This window comes from Lates calcarifer, linkage group LG17 (assembly GCF_001640805.2).
Source record: "Lates calcarifer isolate ASB-BC8 linkage group LG17, TLL_Latcal_v3, whole genome shotgun sequence".
Lineage (NCBI taxonomy): Eukaryota > Metazoa > Chordata > Actinopteri > Centropomidae > Lates > Lates calcarifer.
Window position 1 is genome coordinate 5,206,682 of NC_066849.1, and position 24,377 is coordinate 5,231,058.

General features: G+C 41.3%; 3 protein-coding genes across 5 annotated transcripts; all 3 read left to right on the plus strand.

Moving 5' to 3' along the window:
* Nucleotides 1-1,465: 1,465 nt before the first annotated feature.
* rp2 (RP2 activator of ARL3 GTPase) lies at nt 1,466-6,185 on the plus strand. Its single transcript, XM_018669868.2, is given in 6 exon segments — nt 1,466-1,770; nt 2,752-3,132; nt 3,134-3,421; nt 4,365-4,479; nt 5,152-5,237; nt 5,340-6,185. Coding segments are annotated over 6 exon segments (1,119 nt in total). The 5' UTR covers nt 1,466-1,605; the 3' UTR covers nt 5,424-6,185.
* A 957-nt stretch (nt 6,186-7,142) lies between these two features.
* On the plus strand, nt 7,143-15,845 carry jade3 (jade family PHD finger 3). 3 transcript variants are annotated; one of them, XM_018669867.2, is made up of 11 exons: nt 7,143-7,398; nt 9,809-9,871; nt 10,644-10,726; nt 10,817-10,974; nt 11,074-11,264; nt 11,406-11,617; nt 12,122-12,289; nt 12,399-12,515; nt 13,221-13,679; nt 14,448-14,565; nt 14,682-15,845. In XM_018669867.2, the coding sequence occupies exons 2-11, from the start codon at nt 9,820-9,822 to the stop codon at nt 15,482-15,484; spliced, it is 2,361 nt and encodes a 786-aa protein (XP_018525383.1). In that variant the 5' UTR covers nt 7,143-7,398; nt 9,809-9,819; the 3' UTR covers nt 15,485-15,845. The 3 variants fall into 3 exon arrangements, with proteins under 3 accessions (XP_018525383.1, XP_018525381.1, XP_018525382.1); XM_018669865.2 differs by having other exon boundaries at nt 7,154-7,398; nt 14,661-15,845; XM_018669866.2 differs by having other exon boundaries at nt 7,199-7,267; nt 14,661-15,845.
* Nucleotides 15,846-17,760: 1,915 nt separating this feature from the next.
* Nucleotides 17,761-23,412, plus strand: plcxd1 (phosphatidylinositol-specific phospholipase C, X domain containing 1). Its single transcript, XM_018669870.2, has 7 exons — nt 17,761-19,346; nt 19,577-19,715; nt 20,100-20,242; nt 20,354-20,482; nt 21,434-21,589; nt 22,218-22,398; nt 22,505-23,412. Exons 2-7 carry the CDS (start codon nt 19,592-19,594, stop codon nt 22,747-22,749), a joined length of 978 nt encoding a protein of 325 aa, XP_018525386.1. The 5' UTR covers nt 17,761-19,346; nt 19,577-19,591; the 3' UTR covers nt 22,750-23,412.
* Nucleotides 23,413-24,377: the final 965 nt, after the last annotated feature.

Below are 24,377 nucleotides of genomic sequence, written 5' to 3' on the forward strand. Positions count from 1 at the left end.
ATACACAATGCACAGGAAGTGTATATGACAGGGTGGTGATAGTGCGAGGGGATCCAGCCATACCTTGTACCAGCCAGTTTTCTAACAGAAGTGTCACTGCTTTCACATCGATTTAATGAACAGCTGTAGTGTCATTTTGCAAGCTGTATATGTTCCCAGTTAGGTCCACTTTGATGCTCACCTGTGAGAAAGACAGTGTAGCGAATGTGAGAAGCGGGTGAATCTTTTCATATGATAACTAATGCAATAGTAACACCTGAAAATACATGTTATTTCAAGGGAAAAAAACTGTTGTTTAAAGGCCAGTAAGTCACCACAATGTGCTAGACACTGTTATGGTTTTCTGATTTTACAACAGTGTCATTGGAAGAAACAGCTGTGGTAAGGGTACAGCAAGGCGCAAAGCTTTCTTCACCTTTCTCAACCAGTAACCCTCATACTTGAATTGTTTGAAATGTACTACTCCAAATCTCCTTTAAGAGAGCCTTTACCATACACCACATACTATACAAGTTCAGCAGCATTAATGTTTTATATGTCAGCAGTACACTCGTCACCTTATGTTTATGTGGTCAAACAGGGTGAAAAGGGGATGTACAGAGAGTTCAGACGGCAGAGCATCTTTCACAGAGGCATGATGGGGGATTACCTATTATTAGAGTGTCCTAGTGGCTTAAGTTGCAAGCTAATCTCATGCCTGGTTTGACTTAGTTTCATGTTGTTTGTCGTTTTTTGTGCATGGCTGTGCTCTTTTTAACTATAGCTCAAACTCATACCTCGTCATTAATTTGGCTGGTGTGTAAAAAGAAATCACTCATAGATCAACACACATGCATTATCTTGCATGATATGAATTTGGCACTATTTTCACTCATTATATGTCATCCATTGATATTATTATTTTACATAAGATATTTTATATGAGCTAGTAAGTGGGTAAAAGCTGTTTTTTGGGATCAAGACAACACCCACAGGGGTGTGCCCAGTGTGTAGATAATGGTGCGTTCATGTCATTCTGGTAAATCAATAGATATTCGATTTTACCTGAGTGGTCCTTCTCCCCGTCCATTGATGCAATGATAGGATCAAATTTGAAAACACCCAACTTTGTGGTGTGCGACGTGTAACTGCATTTTGTCTCAGATATCTTGCAGAAGATGAATTGATTTAATTGAGTATGCAACATCATTATATTTTTTAAAAATGATTCCTACTAATTAGTTATATATGCTTCAAAATGTGCACATTTAAAGTTAAAAATAACATCTTGTGTGTGATTTTTGTTACGCACATATACAGCATTAAACATTCTAAAGAATGAAAACAGGTTGATGAAATCTTCTTCGTATTTGTACCAATGCGTCTCACGAGTGCACACCCCTTCTACGTGATCCCGTCACTCTGTCCAGGCATGTGATTGGCTATTGTAACGACTACCTCAATGCCGATTGGTTACGAAACGAGGCTGGGAAACGGGAAGCTAAAAAAAAAAAAAATCTTGTCAACTAAAGTGCACGTAAGCTTCTGCCTCACAATTCTCGTGTTCTCCAAGCCAACGTTTCGGTTAGAAAACAGGTTTAACCTGGTCGCCGCTGAAAAGGCAAAATGGGGTGCTTTTTTTCGAAGAAATCCAAAAGAAAGTCGTCCGAAAAGGAGGACCGTACGCCGACGACAACGACAGTCGAAACTACGACGACAAGCAACGCGGTTCCCCTTGGCAACAACACGGACGAAGCTCCGAAGCAATACAGCTGGGACAAACGAGAGAAGGTAAAACCCTGGACCCCGATAAACCTTAATAAAGTGATAGATTAAAATAAACTGATACCTGGGGCCGGTGGTGGTCTTAACCAGCTAACTTAAGTCTGCCTTACCGCCTAATTTGTGTGCTCACCCGCTCCCAGGTAGCTAATGTACATTCTTCAGAGGTGTAGTTAGCTAACTACATTCACACGTTTAACTTACAGCCAGATTTTCATCTGCAGCTGCAAATTTTGTATAAGAGAAATGTCAATGGGATCATTGTTACAACCTACCAGGACGCCACTGACCCTGCTGTGCCAACCTGCAACTTTACCTAATGTCGATATTTGTATGTCTAAACTGATTTCCTGACTGCTGCAGCAGTAAAGTAACACTGTTTACTCGCCCAGATTCATTGCGCAGCAGCAGCAATGAGCCATGGCAAGCAATCTCAAAATACTCAGTTATGCGTGTTAACTGTTACCTAACTATCCAGGGGGTGCTCCCTTTAAGTTGAGAACACTCTTTGAGTTTTAGGCTCAAAGCCTCGCCGTCTCTCGCACTTCGTGTATCCAGAGTTATCTCATTATCGGATTACTACACAACACTGCTCCACAGCTGACCACACTAAACGTGGCTTGTTCTGACACTATGGGCGTTAGCCAAGCGGCAGTTCAACTTCCGTTTTGACTCACTGGATGTTAAATGTGTTAAGCCAAATAATACACCACACGATGCAGTTTGCTGTTGTGAAGTCTGAAAATAGTACATACCGATACATACTACAACTTAACAGGGTCAAATCGGATATGACTCATGTCTGGAGAGTCAGACAATAGTAGTGAAAAACAAAGCACGTCTGTAAAGCTTAGTTTCTTACAAAAATATTACTATTGTTATTGGATGGTAGAGGTGGCAGCATATTCGATGCTAGTATTGCTAAAAAATGTGATGCATCTCGAAATGTATTGTTTGAATACTCATCTGTTCTCCTCTCTTTTGGCACAGGTTGATCCCAAAGACTACATGCTGACAGGGCTCAAAGATGTAACAGTGGGCCGTCTTCCTGGAAAACTGAACGGGCAACAGTTTGTCATCCAGGAGTGTGAGAACTGCAACATCTACGTGTTTGACCACTCAGCGACTATCACCATCGATGACTGTGTCAATTGCCGCATTGTTCTAGGACCTGTCAAAGGCAGTGTGTTTTTCAGAGACTGTAAAGACATCAAGTGCGTGGTGGCCTGTCAGCAGTTTCGCACACGGGACTGTAAAAAGATGGAGGTGTTCTTGTGCTGTGCCACTCAGCCCATCATTGAGTCCTCCACGGGGATGAAGTTTGGCTGCTTTCAGTATTTCTATCCTGAGCTGGCGTTTCACTTCAAGGACTGCTGGGCTCAGCATATTCAACAACAACTGGAGCAACATCCACGACTTCACACCAGTGTCTGGAGAGAACAACTGGAGCTTGTTGCCAGAGGCTTCAGCAGTTCTGGATTTTGTACCAGCCCCAGACCCTGAGTCTGAGTTCAAGTCTGTGCGAATCTCCACTGACCCCGCACGCAGCATTGTGCCTTTGACAAAGGGAGGGAGGCGTAAGGACAGTGAGGAATCCTGCCTCTTTGTTTTCTTTGCTGGAGAGTACACCACTGCAAATGCCCGCAAATTGATTGATGAGGTGAGAGTGTGAGGAAGTTTCGCTTAGTTTAACACGACTGGTTAAGTGCTGGCTAAAGGAGGAAGTCTTTGTTTATATGTGAATGGAAAAATGGTGGTGGTAATGTCACATGGAGTTTACTCACTGATAATACTCTGACAAATGTTTGGGCGAGGTCATCTAAGTTTAAACTGTAGGAAAAGGTTTTAGAGTGAATCAAAAAAAAGAGCAAAACCACAGGTCGCACCATTTTGTTGAAGGAACAGACGTTTAACACAGAACCATAAATGAAGTTAGATATTGAGGAAATCTACTCAAGCTTTAACCTCCACTGTTTTTAGAGTAATCCCAAACAAGCAGAACAATCAGTCACTCGTTTTCAGCCAAATTAAATGAGTTGCATCACCACTGAAGCTTATGTTACTGTCATCCATAGAAGTGGGTTATAGATAATGTCTTATCAAACCACCAGGTTATTTCATCTGAATACAGTATATGCGACTGTGAGTTTCAGGTCTCTCCTCAGCTGTGGCTGTTGCACCTTCATGTACTGAATGTGTTTTTTCAGCTCTCCAGCTATTGTGTGAACCTAGTATTTGCATCAACATGTATTTACTATTTGAAATACTGAAATATCCCTTTAATCAGTAGTTGCATCTACACATTTTTAATGTTTTATATATACAGAGTAATATGATTTTTCAGCTTTCTTTTGTATAGCTGACTTTCTAAGCTACCATCCAATGCTGGCTATGTGGCTACATGAACATTCCAGTAATGTTTGTACTGTTGCCAAAATATGCATTACTCTATCACATAAGCATGGAACTGGATGACACTTTTGTGCGACACTAAAGAAGTCTTAGTCCAAGACACATCTTTACAGTTGATCTTCTCTGTACATGTAGGATGGTTCACTGCAACCTCTGCATGTTTATTATGTGAAAAAATCTTGTTTGCACAGGTGACTGCTAAAGGTTTTGTGCTGATCCAGACGAAGGAAGTCTCAATGCGACCTGAAGATGTGAAGCGGGTGTTTCAGAACAGTGCAGAGGATCTTGTGGAGTGGATCACCAAAGGTAATTTTCTTTTTCTTTTCTTTTTTGGTGATCTTTTTTGTTTTGTTGTCATTGCTCCAAAATATCATGTACTCAGGAACTGGGCCGGGTGTGTTAGATCTCTGTTTGATAAGTTTAACAGCTACAACAACTTCATGCTCTGCATTTGATGAAAATAACAAATTGTTTTGCACGTTATAGCAGAACAGAGTGAAACAGGCACTGTGTGTCTTAAAATGTCTAAATAGGGCCAATTTCCAATGCTATTAATAATGACTGTTTCCTGCTGTTGCGTCAGCAGCTTATTCTGCTGTGTTTCCTGTGATTCCCTTTTCCACCCAAGTACTTACAAGAAAGTGTGTCCCCACTTGGAAAAAAAAGTTTACTATTACAAATCATGCTGACATGATGTCTATAATGACAACACTGCTGACTGCTAGTTTCCATTGCCAATTTGGTACACATTGCAGAAATCAGCTAAATCAGCATTCAGATTTGGTCGTGAATACTGGAAAAATGTCATGATCCCCATTTCACTAGTGAGCAGTCACTGTTTCATAACTGAAGAGTGAGTGTAAATGCACTGAGGAAGGAGACTTATATTTCGCTGTAGTGTGTCGGTCGCTGTAGAGTTGTGGTTGTTGCTCTGTTATGGTACTGTGGGATTGTGACTTTCATATCTCACTACTAAAGGCCCTGTGATTGCTCTGGAGCTGAACGGCGATGGAGTTGTTGAAGCCTGTAAGACCATTGCCAGTGAAGTGTTCAGTGGCACCAAGGTAATCACATTCTCTGTTTGTGGTATCTGTCTTTTATGGTTTTACACGAATAGGTTCACTTTCTTTAGAAAATGTTCTCTTAGAATATGCTGTTTCCCACAGGTTTTTGTCTCTGATAACAAAAATACATCCTCTCGAGACGTGGACAGCTTCTTCAACTTTGCTGACATGCAGATGGGCTTGTGAATGAATACATATGAACAAACTGCTCCTCAGACATTAATTTTTTTTTTCTATCCCCACTGTCCACCTCCTGTCAAATATGAGTGACATTTGATTATTTGCCTCTTTTCAATAGGTAGGGATGGAAAATGTTAAGGACTGTGTTTGATAAAGCCTTGGATAAAACAATTAATCAACCATGAGTCTACAGACTAGATTCATCCAGAAACATTTGCTGTAAACCACTTAACATCCATTAGTTGCTCTGAGTGCTGTGAATATTTATATTTCTATGAATGTATTTGATAATCCCGTTGCTTTTATCGATTGTGAATGTAGTTCTTTGCTGTAAATGTAATTCATTTTAATTTAAAGCTTTGTTTTTTTATTACTGTCTGAAACTGTTGTTGCAGTAGGAAAAACCATGAGCACAAGAATGCTTGAAGGGAGAATATTTTATTTATAAATCAGATTTTTATTCCCTGTAAGGATTTATTTCTGTATGTGGTTTAGATAATGGACTTTTGTTTAACGTGTATATTTGAAACATGCTGTGTAGATGATAACAACATCTTATTGACATCTGTTAGGCCAAAGTTGAATTGTGAAAGGTTGAGTTTACACTAAAAGTGTAAACACTTGTAAAAATGCTGGGTTTTGATGTAGGCAATTCATGTGATCAGTTATTTTTAAAAATATTTTGTAATATTTGTTTTATATGCTACTCAATGTTTTTGTATAAACACAAATCGATGTTCTTCATTATAATTTTTTTGGTAAAATGTTCATGATGTGTGCCCTCTCTGTTGTCAGGCTTTTTCACGCCTGATTAGATGGTTGAAAAAGAAACTGTGTGATACAAACATGAGCCAATTACAGTAACAACAAAGTTATAATCACAATATAACAAGTTTCATTCACAGGATTTTAAGGTTTCCATTTACAAAATAAGAGAATATATTACTGACAAACTGGCAATAATGTAAAGGGAAACATTCTGGTTTCCATTTGTAACCTGATGAGCTTGTCCTTTTTTGAAAAGAGTTCCTAAAATTACACTTTAGCCATTTAAGATTTTTGAACAAGCTGAAACTGTACATACTCCTGTCTAACTGTCTGTATGCTGTGGTACGTCTGGTTTTAGGCTTCACGAACATCACTCCTCAAATTAGTGAGTTCATTTCCTTAGTGTTGCAGTAGAAGCACAATGTTAAAATGTAGTAAAGTTTTTTTTTTTCCTAATGAAATCTCCATCGACATTTAATTCATGGGGTTTGGAACTGGTGAGTTACTCTGTCTTCCTCAGTGAATTACAGTTAACAACTTTCACTTCAGCTATTTGACTTCCCATTTCATCCTCTGACTTTGACTTACTGTTAATTGACAGAACACATAAAGCACATTGCAGATTTAGGTGAAGCTACAAGTAGCCTGAGATATCAAACACTTTTGTACAGCTGCCTTCAAGAAAATATCCATAGGAACTTCTTGTGATGTACTTTTGTATTTGTAAACTTTTTGTATTGGAGCATACAGTTTTTGTAGAACAACGTGTCTTTATGACTGCGCATCCGTCTGTAATTTGTTTCTACACTTAAATGGCTTCCCTGTCTTAATAAAATGGCAGAGTAACATTAAAAGCGTAGAATATCTAAAAGCACACCAGTGACTCTTTGGTTATTTGATATCAGGATGTTATCTCCTGTTCTGGACTTGGCTGTGGATAGAGGTTAACGCCAACGAGCAAATCGAGCGCACCCAGCATGGAGGGAAATCGGCGGGGTTTAGGACCCGGCGGGACGCGCGGTACAATAGAGCTGTTGTGCCGTGGTGGTGGACAGATTGCAACCCTGGAGATTCCCACTGAGGTGGGATACAAAAAAACTACATTTAATCTATAGCTAGGACCAGAGGCTCTGTTTCTTAGGTGTGCGTTTAAAGGTGTGTCTGGGCGGATATGTGGTTGGTATAACGAGGACAAGCAGCGCGTGGACTGAAGGTAAGATGGGAGAAATGTGAACAATATGCTCGTGTGTTCAGTGGGGCTCAGTGTGCCAGGATTTGCCCAGGATGGTTTATCCAGGCCACGGGGCCTGCTGCTTTTCTGCTTTCACAGGACTCTTTGTGCTTCTTTGCTACATTAATGTCTGCGACTATTGAGTGAACGCGTGTCGGATAGTTCAGGCTCTATACGTTGAACAATAAATCCAGTTGAGCTATGTAAATATTCGCCTTAATGGCTCTAGGAAGTGACATCTTTGTATGATGGTGGCGCCCATGTTTGATTTCTCCACAGCCTGCAGTGCAGCCCGCTCCAGGCCTCTCTGTGAGTGTATGTGTGTGCGTTTGGCGCCAACGAGGCTCTTTGGGCAGGGCAGGCACTTGGTTGTTTACGGTTTTATTTTTGTAAAAGTCCCCAGTCTGCGTGTAGCTCAGTCTAGTCACAGCCAGCACCCTAGACATTAGTACATTTAGTGCATTATTCAAAATACGAGGGGAGAAAGGTAAACAAAACGGTGACTGCAGTGTGGCTAATGGCTCCTGTTAACTTAGAAACCTCACATCAACGATCTGTGGACACTGTGATGTCATATCCGTGCATATTCACAGCTTGCAGACCCCCGCTAGCTTGTACTGTATGTGTATGTGTGCAGATAGCAGGGGGTCGTCCCATTTCCTGACTTCTGCTGAATGACCCAGTCTTCACTCCGCTGGGGTTGCCCTCACCCACCTTGTAATTACGTTAACATTTGTAGCAGGACAAGTACATCAGGAGTCCAGTTCTAACTTAAATAGTGGTGCTCTGGCACTGCTTTCTGTCTCTGGTAACACTGCATGTTAACATTTTATATATGTGTTTTATTCAGGCCAGAAGCAACATGTTGGATGGAGTAGATAGTTAAACACACTGACCTCAGTTTATCCATGTTTGTAATCTGAACCAAATCCTTCTGCTCTAAATTAATAGTGCAAAATACCAAACAGTATACTCACTGAAATAAAATGCAAGCAAAGAGTACCTGAGGGCTGCAGCCAGTGATTATTTGTATCATTAAATGCATAAAATGTCAGAAAACAATACAAATTTACCATGAGAAAGCAGCAAATCCACACATGTGAGAAGCTGGAACCAATAAGTGTTTGGTGTTTTAACTTAAAATGACTTAGATGTTCAATCACTTATCAGAATAGTTGCAGATTAATTTTCTGTTCATCAACAGATGGGCTGATTGTCTCTGCTCTTACTGAAATAATAATAGTGAGAACAATGAATGGAAGCACATGGATGGTGGTGAGACTAGTGATGCTGTCCTCATAATATAGGACTATATATTTTATATTTTGCATTAATACATTTGTCTAATGTTAATTGTCATGAGCTCTCTGCACACATCTCTGTACTCTATCTTGATTAGAATAGATCAGCTGATTAATTAATGAATTAGGAAGTATTTAACTATTTTAATAACTGTTTTGTTGTTTAAGTCATTTTTCAAGCAAACATGGCCTGGAGTAACTGAGCACACAAAGTTCACTGTGTTCAGAGATGGAAGCACTCATGTCAGTGGCAGATGCCAGGTCCTCTGAGTGCAGCTATAGAAGGCAAACACACAGTTTACTGTGGTGTGTTTGTACTGTACGACTTCAATTTAAAAATAGTATTGAGTTTTAGTCAAGAAACATCTGGGAATGACTGAAAACGGTGAAACTAGCAGAAATGTAGTGTTAGTAGTGATTCAGTGAAGAGTCAGCGTGGTCGAACTGAATTAGATCTGTGGACCCAGTTTAGACACTGTAACTAGTAACAAACCGCCTGTACTTTTTTTCTTTTTAACTTAAACTATGGTATGGAGTGGGATTGGCTTTATGCCTTTACTCCTCCCACCCCTCCTGTCCTCATGAGGAATGTGAGGCATGTCCTGTCTGTTGAACCAGTGCACTGTATTTGGGGCTACTCCGGGTTGGAGTCCCTAAATATTTTTGAAAGCGTAATGGCACACATACTGTGGACCTGTGTCAGTCTGTCCTGTTTCACTTCACTTTAAACTGTTCACTTGAAACATGAACACTGGGAAAAACAGAAGCAAACAGAGACCCAACTAAGTAGACTCACCATAGATCCTCCCTGGTATAGTCCATGTAGACAGAACAGTTGCTTATTGTCTACATACCTACATCTTTTCTTATTGGACTCACCCATATTTCTTATTTGCAGATATGAAATTGAGTGGTTAAGGGTTAGTTGTTTATCAGAGGAATCTACTACCATGCTTTTCAATTTGAAATGTATGGTCCCTGGTCCAAGGAAAAAGATTTTAAAATTGTTAATACGTGAACTATTTTTTGCAATCTTACATTTTGTTCTTTACGATGTTTTTAAATCTTCCATCTCTCCTTCTGCTCTGCAGGATGTTACAGGATGAAACGTCTCAGGTCCTCAAGCAGCAGTGACAGCAGTTCTGACAATGAGAGTGAGTCATCTGCAAAGGGGCGGAAAATTTCCAGAAACTTTCCATGTGAAGTAAAGCGGGGGAATTTTGGAAATATTGAATTAGAAATTAGAAAGTGGGGGTGACTTATACAAACTGTATCATACACAAACATAAATATAAACATTTTGTCTTGTCATAAGCAGACGTGTACAAACTAATATACATTTTAGAAATTGTCATTTTTTTTTATTTATTTGTGAGTTGAACTTTAATCGATTCTTTCATTGAACAACAAAAAAACATGAATGCTGAATGAAATAAAGTGTGGTAGCTTATATTTAAGCATATCTGATTTACCGGCTAGCTAGCCACTGTACAAACACATTTTTATTTATTTTTTGCTAAAGTTTATTACCATAGATCAAATATATTTACCCCAGTAATATCATCAGAACTCAGTTGACTGCATGTGGTCCGTGGGCTCAGATGCAGCAGTGTGGCTGTAGTGAGCAGGATTCTGGAAATGATCCGTACATGTGATGGAGGAATGAGCAGTGCAGGGGAGAAAAAAAAAAAGAATTTGCATGAAATCTGGTTGTTTCAACTACATTTAACATTAACAACTGTTATAGGCTAACCTGCAGTTTTACAAATTTCCAGTTTATTCCCATTAATTCCCATGGAACGTTTCAAACTTTGAAAATTCCCAGAATTTTGCAACCCTATGCCCAACGGACCCCATAGCCTGAAGTGGACTGTATTTTATTTTTCTCCACTGTTCTTTTTATTAACACTCTCTTCCTTTATTTAGGTCCCTCAACCTCCTTCTGCTCCTCCAACAAGTATGGCAGTAAACCTGGAACCCCAGCCTCCAACCCAAAGAAACCGGCTGAAGTAAGTTCTCTTCAAAGCTCTGTGTGTTGTTAAATGTAAGGACCTGCGTCAGACTGACTGTGTGCCCTGGCCTCACCCACTCTCACACAGGTGTTCAGAAAAGACCTGATCAGTGCCATGAAGCTGCCAGACTCTCACCATGTCTCCCCAGAGGACTACTACCTGTTGGCAGACACCTGGAAGCAGGAATGGGAGAAGGGGGTTCAGGTGCCAGCAAGTCCAGACACCATTCCAGAGCCGTCAGTCAGGTACCAGGCTGCTGATAAACCTACAGCTTTCTGTATTTATTTCACTGTTTAAAGAGCTTTGCAGTGCTGACAGATTTTGGCTGTGTCGTCTGTGTTCAGAATTATTGCGGAGAAGCCCAAGGAAGTCCTTTACTCCCACCAGAAGAAGTACATCCAGTGCTCCTCCCAGGAGTCAACTGAACCAGGTTATGTCAACATCAAAGAGCTGGCAGAGGCCATGTGTCGCTATGATCTGGACGACACGGACCTCTACTGGCTGCACGCGCTCAACCGAGAGCTCGACCGCATGGGTAAGGAGCAGGATTGTAGAGGGATAATCCATCTTAATAAAAAGATGGAAATAATGGTATTAAGATTTGGACTCATGATGTCAAAACAGTCTGCTGGGGTTTCTTTGACCATGTGGAGTTTTGTCCCTGCCCATCTTCCAGGGGAGGAGCCCATAGACGAGCTAACGATGGAGCGCGCCATGGAGGCCCTGGAGAGGCAGTGCCATGACAACATGAACCACGCCATCGAGACGGTGGAGGGTCTTGGGATCGAGTATGACGAGGATGTTATCTGCGATGTGTGCCGCTCCCCTGACAGCGAAGAAGGGAATGACATGGTGTTCTGTGACAAGTGCAACATCTGTGTGCACCAGGTAAACACCTTTCAACACACAGGCCACATGTGAGCTCCGTATTCAGCCGTTTGAATAATCAGTTATTAAATGAAATCTTATTGGTCTGGTTAATAGTAAGTAATCGTGTTTTCTAGAGTGGCCAAATGGCTGCAGTAAATACAACATACATAAGAAAACAATAGAGATGAACTGGTTGCCATTTAATGCCTCAACTGACCATCAGATGAAATAAAAGTAAAAACACTGATCAATAGTACTTGGTTCCAAATCCAAGAATATTTATTGATTCTGTTTTATTTCATAAAATCAGTCTGAGTATTTTTGCTGATAAAGACAGGCTCATAAATCAGTCATACTGATGAAAACATGAGTTAAGTCTTGTGCTAGCATTCAGATATAAACATTTGACTACAGCTGTCAGTAACAGAGGTTTATTGGACGTTTGAAAGGCAAATTTTCATTATTATTGTTACCAAAGCAGAACTGTATCCAGTCTGTTCTAACCTGCTGTTCTCCCCACAGGCCTGCTACGGCATAGTCAAAGTGCCTGTTGGAAACTGGCTGTGCAGGACGTGTGTCCTCGGCATCGACCCGCAGTGCCTTCTGTGTCCCCAGAAGGGCGGTGCCATGAAGGCCACACGTGCAGGCACCAAGTGGGCACATGTAAGCTGTGCCCTGTGGATACCAGAGGTAAATAAACAAACATACCCTCTGCTCTCCCTTTTAACCTCTCTAAGCAGTTCTACACTAAGAGGGTTAAATAATCTCCCGTCATGCTGAATGTTTTGCTGCTCTGTAGGTGAGCATCGCTTGTCCCGAGAGGATGGAGCCCATCACCAAAGTCTCCCACATCCCACCCAGCCGCTGGTCTCTCATCTGCAGTCTGTGTAAACTGAAGACAGGTGCATGTATCCAGGTGAGTGTGGATCTGTGCAGTTATTAATAATTTTGTTATCACTGCTTAGTCAGGTATCACAGGTCCTTCCCTCCTGCTGCTGTCACACTCTACAACCAGCACTGCTCCAATACTACTACAGCTGCTAACACTCATACTGTGCAATATCATTTCACTCAGGTTTATGCTTCCAAACTGTGCAATATCAGTATTCAAAATTCTCAGTTTGTTACTGTGTATATAGTCCTGTTTATATTGTTAATAATTTTTTATATATTGTTTATATCTTCTTTCGTATTTACTAGTATTTATTGTCTTGTTCTGTTTTGCTATCCATGTTTGCTGATGCAATAAAATTACATTTCCCCGCTGTGGGATTAATAAAGGATTATCCTATTTTAGTTTGACTGGAAATGTGGAGTCTCTCACACAAACTTCCTGAAAAGGTGTAAGGTCATCAGGATGACATATAACCTTCATAAGTGCTTTTGTGTCTTTCTTTTACTCTGCAGCACCACTAAGATATTTTCTTTTGGCCACCACACAACCCTCCAGACAGTAATCCAGTTATGAAACAAATCATGTAAACTCAAGTCACCAGGAAAATTGGGTCTCTTTAAAATATGTAAATGCTTAAATCCTGCTCTTACTGTAATCTTGTTATTCCCAGTAATTGGATCACAGTCCATGTAAACACAATAACCTGTTTTTCCCCTCCGTTCCCAGTGCTCTGTAAAGAACTGCACCACTCCTTTCCATGTGACATGTGCCTTTGAGCACAGCCTGGAGATGAAGACCATCTTGGATGAAGGGGATGAAGTGAAGTTCAAGTCTTATTGCCTCAAGCACAGCAAATCTAAATCTGGGGAGGCCAGCCTGAGCCCTGCTCGCTCTAAACCACCCGGCGAGGCGGGCAAGGTGGGCCAGCGGGCACAGAGACTGCAGGAGCTGGAGGAGGAGTTCTACACTCTAATCCAGCTGGGTGAGCTGGCCCAGGACCTCGGGCTGTCAGAGCGCCTGGCCGACTTTATCTATCAGTACTGGAAGCTGAAGAGGAAAAGTAACTTTAACAAAGCTCTGCTGCCCCCTAAAGAGGAGGAGGAGAACCTGGTGCTGCAGCCTCAGGAGGACAGCATCCACACACGCATGCGGATGTTCATGCACCTGCGGCAGGATTTGGAGAGGGTGGGTGCTTTTTTACACTGCAGTGTTGTCGGCTTTATTGCTGAGCCTCTGTGTTTCTGGTTACAGAGCAAGTCCAGAGCATTTCTCAGCACACGCTATTTGTTGACTTAATGTTCTTCATTTTGTAGGTTGCTTATGTGTAATGGTCATTTTTTGCAGTTTATGTGCTGGAATTCACATTTTGGCCTACAAGCCTATAAATCACATTTCACTATAGTAGTTTTTAAACACTGTCCCATGATCAGTCAGAGTATTCCATAACATGTTTTACATATAATTCATGTATTTTTATCACTGATATTAATAAATGTGTCCATCACAGGAACCTCCCATTATAACATCTTTAAGTCTTTGTCTGGTCCAGGATCAGATACTGAGAGACTAAATTTTGAAGCAGGAATAAAAACAACTTTTTGGTTTGTGTTGGAAAGTTAGTGAACTTCCTGAGTTGTTACAAATCAGTTTTTATTGTTTTGCAACATGGAATCATAGCTGAAATTAAATCTTTTTAATTACAAATTGACCTTGTTGATCTTTACAATCAAATTGAAATCCTTAAAAAGGGTGAATGTTTTAATAGGCACTGTACATAAATATGTAACTCATATTTATGAGATACACTTGTGTGGTGATAAAGTCTCAGACATAAATGTTGCCCAGAACAATGCAGTCAGAATAGATGATGGAAACCTGAAGGAAATCTGACACGATGAGCAAGTGTGTAGAGGTCATTTTTAACTGATAAAAAGTAATGTTTTTACTCTGCAGGTAAGGAATTTGTGTTACATGGTGAGTCGGCGGGAGAAGCTGAAGCTGTTGCAGAGTAAAGCCCAGGAGCAGATGTTCAACTTGCATGTGAAACTCATGAACCAGGAGCTGTCGTCTGGTGAGCCGCCTGTCTTGTTATCCTTCCTTGTTTGCTAACATTCTGTCATGTCAACTGAATCTTGAATTTGAATCTCATAATTTCTCCATCCTAAGGTCTTCCTGCTTCATTTCCAGTGGAGAATATGCTGTTTCGTCCTCCTCCACGGATAACTCTAAAGCTGAAGATGCCCAAAGCCTCAAGTCTTGGAAATGGAAATCCCAGTTCCAAATCTGGTAACGGGCCGCTCTGTCCGGACAACAGTGGGAATGTTACTGAGCATTTAGGTGAAGGGCTGGGACAGGGGAAGCCTCAGCTGCACGGTCGTGGTCGGAGAGACGAGCGCTCCAATGGCCGACTGACTTCCTCAAGCCACTCGAACAGTCCAATGCCACCTGTTAAACCAACCGGCAAACCTCTAGCCCTGCATGCTGCGCTCCACGGCCACTCCTCCAACAGCAATGGCAAACTGGACCAAGACCGAGCATGCGTGGCCAAATCCAACGGTCTCTTAGATAAGTTTGTGGCTCAGAGGGACAGTTCTTGCCAGACACCCAGCAACCAGGACGCTTCAAATGAGGCTTTAGACAAGAGCAGCTTTCGTAAGTCTGCCATGGAGCACTTTGGCAGGTCATTCAAAGAGGCAACCATTAACTTGGTACGGACCACAGAGGACCTGCGGGCCTCTGACAAACTGTCCCGTAAGGGCTCAGCCAAGGAGAGACTATGGGCTAAACCCGTGCCTGAACACAAAGTGAAAGGTGTGCGGTCGTACCAGGACAGTGACGGATACTGTCCCGACCTGGAGCTAAGTGACTCAGAGCCAGAGGCCAAAGGGAGGCACGGGCGGCAGGCTGGGCTGCCGCAGCCAGACGCTCCAAAGAAAGGTGTCAGTCGTGGGAAACAGTCGCTGGGCTCCAGACACCCCATGCAAAGGTGACAGCTGTTGTTTTTTTGTTTTGTTTTGTTTTGTTTTGTATTTTTGTTTTTCTTACCACTTACTGCCACTCTCCCAACCCTCTGGCAGTCTTCCTAAGTGCCAGCCTGTCTCTCTGAACACGTTTCTATCAGGGACCAGACCAAGACCCAGTACTAATGGTGCTGTACACATGAAGCAGAAGACACATGAAGGGTATTGTGTTGTATTGATTCATGAAGAAAACGTAGCCCTTTGTCACTGTTGGCGTAAGAGTAATAAATCTGTCAGTCTTCTGAGATTATCATGCTTGCCTTTCATTTGTGGCCAGCAATACATTTTGTACTCTGCACAACTTTGTATTAAACAGCCCTGTTCCTCTACACACAGGTTCAGTTTGTTGTACATAAGCTCAAATTGGGATGTAAATAATGTGAACCACACATGTTCCACTTTATTGATACTTCAGTGTCACTGTGGCCAGAAATTCAAACTGGAAATTTTGAAGTGAACTCCAGCATCAACTGCACCTTGTACATAAGATGCTCAAATTGGGATGTTTATCACCTCACAGGTGATAAACTGATTTGGTGACCTTTTACACTTGTCAAGTAGTGGAGTCATTTTTTAAAAACACAAATGCCTTTTGTGTGTAGGAATGCAGTTTCACACCGTTAGCACCCTTAGTTTTGCAGGTTATTTCAAAACAAAATGTAATTCAACTAGGGTTCTTGTCTCAATGGCAGGAAATGTGTGCAAGAAAATATAATTACATTCCCCGGTGCATCCTTCATGGAACAACCTATACATGGATGCATAAAAAAAGATTGAGTACAGATCTGAGATCAGTCAGACTGCCTTTAAGATTGGTCTCAGATCATCATGTTCAACAGCCTTCATTATCACTGCTAATTTTTTTTAATCAAAACTTTGAAAGAGAAACTGGCTTGTCCCTGATTTGATACTGAAGCCAGTTCCATACTTCCAGTGGTATTTTACTTTTACAAGTATAACAAATTTTTACCACAAAAAACAATTTCATTCAAAGGTGCTATATGTAGCCTAAGGTTTTGCTATCACTTAATAGTGAGCATTAGCATTGACAGCTGTTTACTTACATTTAGAGGAAATGTTGCGAGTTCATTCCTTAACTCACCAAGAGCTGTCTCCATCTGTGGAACGCAAAACCAATGTTAACTCTTGTTTTGCTTCAATGTCTATCAGTTTTTTCTGTTACTCATGTTAGCATGTTAACCAGCTAGCTCCAGGCCACTACGTGGTGATAGTAAACATTTACATATCGCACCTTTAACAATAAAGACCAAACTTCTCAAATGCATCAGTATAGTTGTAGTTTGATACACAGTCCCAGTATTCACTCCGAAGTATTCAGGTGTAGTGAAGACAAGTCAACCTGAGCTGACCATTCAGAGCAAGGCCAAGTTAGCTTTTCAAGTGAGGGAAGAGAAAGTAGATGAAATTAGTCTGAAGTCTCTTTTGTAACACAACCAAGAGGTGTGGGGTTAATGCCAGTGAAAGTGAACAGAAGTGATGTCACTACATGCTGGTGTACCTCTGCAGACGCACTACATGTTCCATAAACCACAAACTTCATATAAGTGACATGGCTTTCACTCCCGACCTTCAACACTGTAATCATTTTACACACTATGTCAACGAGGACTTATAAAAAAGGAATGGAGCATTGCACTTTAATGTGTGTCACATCTGTGCAGCAAAAACAAATACTGCCTCAATGTATTTTTTGCCTGCTGGCCTGTTCATCTTTTAGATCTGCCAACAACAAACACTGTAATGACTGAAGTGGATTGTAAAAAATAAACAGGTGCACAGCTGAGCACTAACACATTCAGAACACATTTTTCAAACAATGAGGATCTACATATGCATTTTCACATGCTATGCTATGTTTTTTCCTTTGGAAAGGAAATCTTTGAATAAAATTTGAAATAAAAAAAATGTGCTCTTTGTGTAGATAGATGAATTTCATGCATGTGTTTTTGTTCATGAGAAGGTGAGTATGAGGAAGGAAGGCAGAAATAATTAATGACTTCTGACAAAAATAGAGAGGGCTATTCAAAATTATGCCTGTTGTTTACTTTCATGATCTCTATCAGTTGTTTAGATGGAAAGCTAGATGGCAGCAGTGCCACACTTATCAACTGAAACCACCACTGTACACAGCTTGTTTGTAGGAAGGGTGCAGGCTATATTTAGTATATATGTGAAGGCCTTTTCACAGCATACCTAAGGACATTTGTTAATCTGTTCAGTTTTGGTGAGTCAACGTGCCAGCATGTGTAACACCAGGACACTGTGAGTGCTGAAACCTAATGATATACAGCTATTAATAATCTTTTAAGTTACACTTGTACTTCCACTAATGAAGCAGTGTGAAAAAGACATGTTACAGGGGAAGGGGAAACTCCGTTGTGGTCTGATCTAAAGTCAGCAGTGCTGGAGCTGTTTGTTTAGTTTGCTTCACCAAACTGGTTAGTGCTGTTTCAGGGTTTATTGACCCACTGAAGAAGCTGAGCAAGACCTGACCAACCAAATTATCACAGACAAACAGTCAACTTAATCAATTTCCTCTTGGGAAGCCCACTTTAGTACAGAGGTCAACCTCTTGTACAATGACACCTTTAAGATAAAAGGCAGTTGTAGTTATATGAGGAACAAATGTGACAACGTCTGAATATAGCTGTTATTTGCAGAAATAAGTGCAGTTGGTTTATTAAAATTTGTCTTTTAAAGGCAGCCTGTGGAGTTTTTGACCACTAGTCAGACTATGGAGTAATGTTTTCACAAGAGGGCTCCTGTTTGGTTTCTATGGTGCACATGCATGACTGTGATGAGATACACTTTACTGCCACCAGCTTCCTGCTGCTCCACTGATAGACTGTCATTGATGGTAAGGACAAAGAGGGTCAACAAAGGAAGATGACTGTAAGTCAGCTAACATGGATGTAAAAAAGTAGAGTTTAAACATTTTATGCTCAGCTAGCAGGCACACTGTCTAATATGTTCACAATCTTAATTTAGCATGTTAACATGCTAACACTCTGTAAGTAGTAATAAACACAAAGAACAGCAGAGACTAATGGACAGACTGACATTTTGACCTGATGACTGGTAATGCTCTCCTTAAAGCATGTTTAAGCATGTTGGAGTTACCTCTGGCCACGCCCCTTTGGTGACGTATCACCAGGTGTTTTACTATCAACGACGGGTGGGAAACACCTGCTGTGACATCACTTGTGAGGATTTGAGCAGAGGTGCAGTCTGTCCGGGGGTTTCCGGCCACAGAGAGCGGACCAGCAGCAGCAGCACCTCGGGGCCCTCTGTCACCATCACCATCCCCTCCTCGCGTTATCACAGTGGGCTCTTTAAGAGAAGAGCTGCTCTGCATCTGCTGATCTGTCAGCAGCAGGCGCGGTGCCGCCCTCCCTGCACATACTGCCGCTGCACCTCAGGGGACCGACAGACACCCGGCGTACTAACTGAGAGACTCACTCAGTGCTCATGTTACTGGAGCAGCCGGCACATCAGACGTGGATATTTGAGCGTTATGGATAATCGCTGATCGAAACTAAAATGCGCCGGGCCCGCCGTCCTCGCCATCCCGGGCTATGCAGGTGTAAAAGGTAACCAGACTGAGCTGCTGAGGAGGGAGACACGGCCACGCTTCTATCTCGGGATCACATCATACATGTTTTATGTACAGCCATGACATTTTCTGTGTGGGAATGGACGGCTTCCTCTGGCGCACGCCTTTAATTTCACTCATCGTGTTTGGCGTCTTCCGTGGTTTGTCCGGTTTCGCTGGTTCAGCGACTGGAGGAAACAGCAGCTGCACTTCGATCAAGTAAGTGTGAGATAAACAGGACGACACCTCTCACATTCCTGTGTCAGACACTGAACACGATGTAGAAGTTTCTGTACAGTGTTTATCCAGATACCCCCCCTAAACAAACCAGGATGTAGCTGCCTGTGTATCTACAATTTAACATAATAACATCATCCAGACATGGAAAACATCATCTCATTATCTCACTTAAAGAAGCCATTAAATATATCCTGTCTGACTCTGTATAGACGCTGGAGCTCAGTATGTCCTCTGTGGTGGTGTCCCACCTGGGTGAGCTGAGCCTGGGAGAACTACCCATGGAGAGCTGGATGTCTCACTTGCCATGTGCTCTGTGGGACACCCCCCTGTACCACCTGGCCATCCCAGGTAGGCAGCCACAGAACAGCACACGCTACAGTGTTGATGTTGATGATTGTTAACTGGATGATATTAGTGGAAATATGTGTGGTGTGTGGGTGGTTTCAGTGTATCCACAACTCCTTACACAATGTAAGACTGTGTAGCTGCTGTTTAAGGTGACCCAGAGATCCCAATGAACTGCCACTGAGGAAAACACATGCAAATTAGTGATGAGTGTGTGTTGTGAAATTGGTGAAGATGCTCTCCTCATTTGATTGTGTTTTGTTGAGTATTTGCGTGTGTTCTCTTTAGGTGCAGCACTTTGAGCTCTCAGTATCACCACAGATACACACTACACGAACCATTCATGTGTCTGATGGTGCTGATGTGTGTTATCTCTCCTCCAATTAGGCAGCCACAATGCAATAACCTACTGTCTGGATATGAATGACAGATCCCCCGTTGACCTCACCCAACCAGACATGCTTCAAAAGCTGGACAAATACATGAAGCCGCTCATTCGTCCCTTTGTGTACAAGTGGGCAATAACCCAGGTAATAAATCACAGAGGAAGACATGCCAGCTAGTTCGTTACTCAGTGTTGATGGCTAATACATTTTAAGATGGATCTCCTATAATTAACCCCTGTGTCCTGTGTCTTGCAGGAGTATACTATAAAGCAGCAGCTGGACTGCGGAGTCAGATACTGTGACCTGAGAATTGCACACAGGCCCAATGACAGCTCCACTGATCTTTATTTCTACCACGGTGTTTACACCACACTCACTGTGGAGGTACAGTAATGACATGCGCACACACAAGCATTTACAAGATGTCACCACAATGAATTTTATGCTCTTGTAAAAAGGCTCATCTGCATCTATAACAAATACCATAAAAAACGACAATACATTCACGCTCAGGAGACTACTAAATCCTCTCTTGCTTATCAGCACTTTATTTTGATTGCTTATGAAGGTTTTATCATCTCTGTGTCCAAAAGAATCGCTCTACAATCAACATTATGGTTATAATTTTGGACATTTTTAATTTAGTATTAGTGCAGGGGAAGCACAGAGCTTTTATTTAGATTCTTGTTCTTAATCACATTTCTCATTATCCTGCGGTTTTCTGTGATATTTTCATAAGGAGCTAAACACAGTTTTTAGTGTGCATTTCCCCGTAGTGGCACTGGATAAATGATTATCTTACCTCATCTATCTAGTGTAAGATCATGTGTGTGTTAGATGCTCATGGGTCTAGCAAGAACAAAAACAACATCTGTCCATGGAGACATGTGAAAGGTTTTTCTTTGCATTCTTACATGTAGCAGTGTGATGAAGCCATGACATAAACCCTTATCTGTGACAGTACAGTGGCACATAGGGACTAAATCAGACAGCAAATATATAAAGTATTTTTATACTTAATATGTCCATAAGCCACTTGGGCTGCAGACTAAGTTTTAAAACCTTTCAAGCAGCTTGTATGACAAATTAGAACGCCCTTCACTCACCTTTGCTATCCAGTGGAGCAAATCTCCTCTATCCAGAGCAGCTTTGACAAATTCCACCATGTAGTAGACTAATGTGTGAATGCGAAAAATCACGTCCCTCCAAAACAACAGATCCTGGCAGCGTTCCATGTGTGCTATTAAACTATTAGACAAGGCTGTCAATTGTGTATTAACAGATGGAGTCCTGCTGTAAAAGCAGACTAAATGGTACCTTGTGTTTTCCCGACAGACTGTCCTAATGGAGATAAGAGAGTGGCTGGACGCTCATCCCAAAGAGGTGGTCATTCTCTCCTTCAGTCACTTCCTCGGCCTGAGCCAGGAGCTCCACATGCTGCTGCTCACCACCATACGCAACGTATTCACCTCCAAACTCTGTCCCAAAATGGTACAACTCCTACTCCAGTTTCATAGAAGGACTTAAAGAATAACATTGGCAATATTCTTTTTTTTTTTTTTTCAACAAATCCTATGAAAAGACCAACAATGAATTAATCCCATTAACAGGTGCTACCTGTGTGGACAAAACCTGGTTTAGCTTATTCGTCTGTGCTGTAGATCTCCATCGTTATCCAAAAACTATTAAGAACATATCAGTGAATCAAACTGAATGTCATGTTCCTCTGAGTACTGTAGTTTATATACCTTGTCCTCACAAGGGTTGTGTACTAAATGTGGATTAATCCACAGAGCAAACTAGTTCCTAACAAATGCACTATTTACTCCTGTCAGAGTAACTTTTAGTAGAAACTACAGCGCCCCACTGTTGAAATTTAGGTAAATATATATTTGTGACTCATTTTTAAAGATTAACATCTTCAGTAGGAACCAAAGGTTGAGCCTGACAGGTTCAGGAAGTCAAAGTACTGAGAGGCGGATTAACACGTTCTTGGTTTTGGTCTTTTCATGGGATTTGTTGACAATACGAAAAATATAGAATAATGTCTGTACTTTAAATAACATTTAAAAAACTTCCCAGTATATGAAACTAAGGCCTGTTATTCTGTTGATTTCAGGAAGCGTTAACTCTTCGACGCCTGTGGGCTGTAGGCTACCAAGTGATTGTTTCCTATGAACACAACATTGCCAGCTGTCACAGCGACCTGTGGCCTCATATTCCTTACTGGTGGGCCAATAAATGCAAAGCTGAGGCTCTTATCGAGGAGTTTGAACACAGGAAGCAACATGGCAGACCAGGTAATCCACTGTTGATTTTAACACACAGGCTGGGCACAGAATTCATGATTTGTCTCTTGACTGTCCCGTACCACTCATACAATTGCGTGTGCATTTTGTGTTTCAGGAGGTTTCTTCGTCACAGGAATTAATTTGACCGAGGACCTGAAATACATATGCACACACCCGACAGAGTCCCTGAAGGACTTGGTGATGTCCACGTATCCGACTCTGCTCAGCTGGGTCAAAGAGCAGACTCCCGGCTCCAGAGTTGGCTCTCTCAACATCATTGCTGGAGATTTTATCACAGAGAGCCACTTCATACCAACTGTTGTTAGACTGAATGAGAAACTACTGAAATGGTCCTCATGACTTTTCACCAGTACGCATTATCCTACAAAAAAAAAATGTGAATCACAGCATGAAATACACACAAGCTTGTTTTATTAAGAGCGATAAAAAAAGATACTCAAGTACTTGAATTATTCATTTAAATGCACTTACTGAAGGCAGTGAAATGTATATTTCAGTCTTAAAGCTGCTTGGAAACAGACGTTTGGTATTTTGACCTGCATTTGTTTGTTTACATTCAGTCAACTATTCATGCAATGCACTGTTATCAGATTTCACGAGTCAGCAAGGTGGTCAGTTTTATCTTACAGTGGCCAAAGCAATAATGATACTACTAATCTCACCTTAATGTAGGCATTTTAGATGAGTAAGCACAATGTATTCAAAGAGCACATACGACTGTAATGTAGGACATCAACTTTTATAAATATGACATGTGGGCAGCAAGTTTAAGAAGCAGTTACACTGTATCACCTACAATACAATACCTGTATGTATCCATAGAGAATGTAGAGAAGCCATGAAACTTATGCAAAATGCATGGAAGAGTTAATTGCATGAACCCAACTTTGACTGTTCTACTTATAATTGACTTTAGCCAACAGGTTCGGCCTTTATTTAAAATAATGCTGCACCACTGTGCCTGTGGAGAAAAGCTTTTCAAATAAACATGAGCATTTTTAAGTTGATGATCTCACCTTATTCACTCACTCACGTTCAGACAGACAAATCAAAGTTTCCTTTTACCGTCACAGTCTCTTCTCACTCAGGCATTTGTTACATTTACACAAAAGAAGAGGCCGTGTCTTTGGTGTTTGTAGCTGCAGGGAATGTCAAACTATGGCGCCTGAGCTTTTGTGTTCCCCCGCAGTATACGTTCCCTCTCAATGCTTTTCAGCTCCCTCACAATAGCTTGTATGACATTGTGTGTGTGAGCTTCTGTTCTGGGTTAAGTTCGGTGAATAATGGGTAGAGTTTACCAGCTGCGTGATGGTGTTCAGCTTTGTGTCAAAAGATCTATAACTTCCTGTTTTTTCAAACGCACCAATATTAACCAATATGGTTAATTCATGTTCTGTTATTACTTAGATGAGTTTATGGTAAAAGCCATGACATATTTCCCTTTGTAAATACAATGAAAATAGATAGGACACATTTTAAAAGTGCATGTGTTTTCTATCATATGCTATCATACAGTTTATCTCAAAATGTACAGTGTCTGTTTTATCCAGGGGTTAATGTAAACATCCTCTCTATAATTTAAAGTCAATGTGCCTCACTAAAAATTAAACAAGGTCTGAGCGACAGAGTAACAGGAGCTTTCCCAGGCTCACTGTTGTTTCCAGTGTCATGAACAAAGACAGACAGAACCTCCTTTGTCAGCTGGACAGTTATCTCTAAATGTATCATTTTGAATAATCAGTAATTATGACTAACCACCAAGAGCGTCTACTTCAGTAGCATGGTCCAGCATCCATGTGTTCACATATGAATCAAATTATTACAGGTATAGAATTCAGGTGTAGTTTTGAATTTCCATGATAATGCTTTTTTATTCACTGTACTTATAAAATCAGGGACTTTGCTGTATTCTGCTTCTTTGTTTTGTTGTTTTTCTACATCCAGTATATTAGGTGATGGCTGACTGA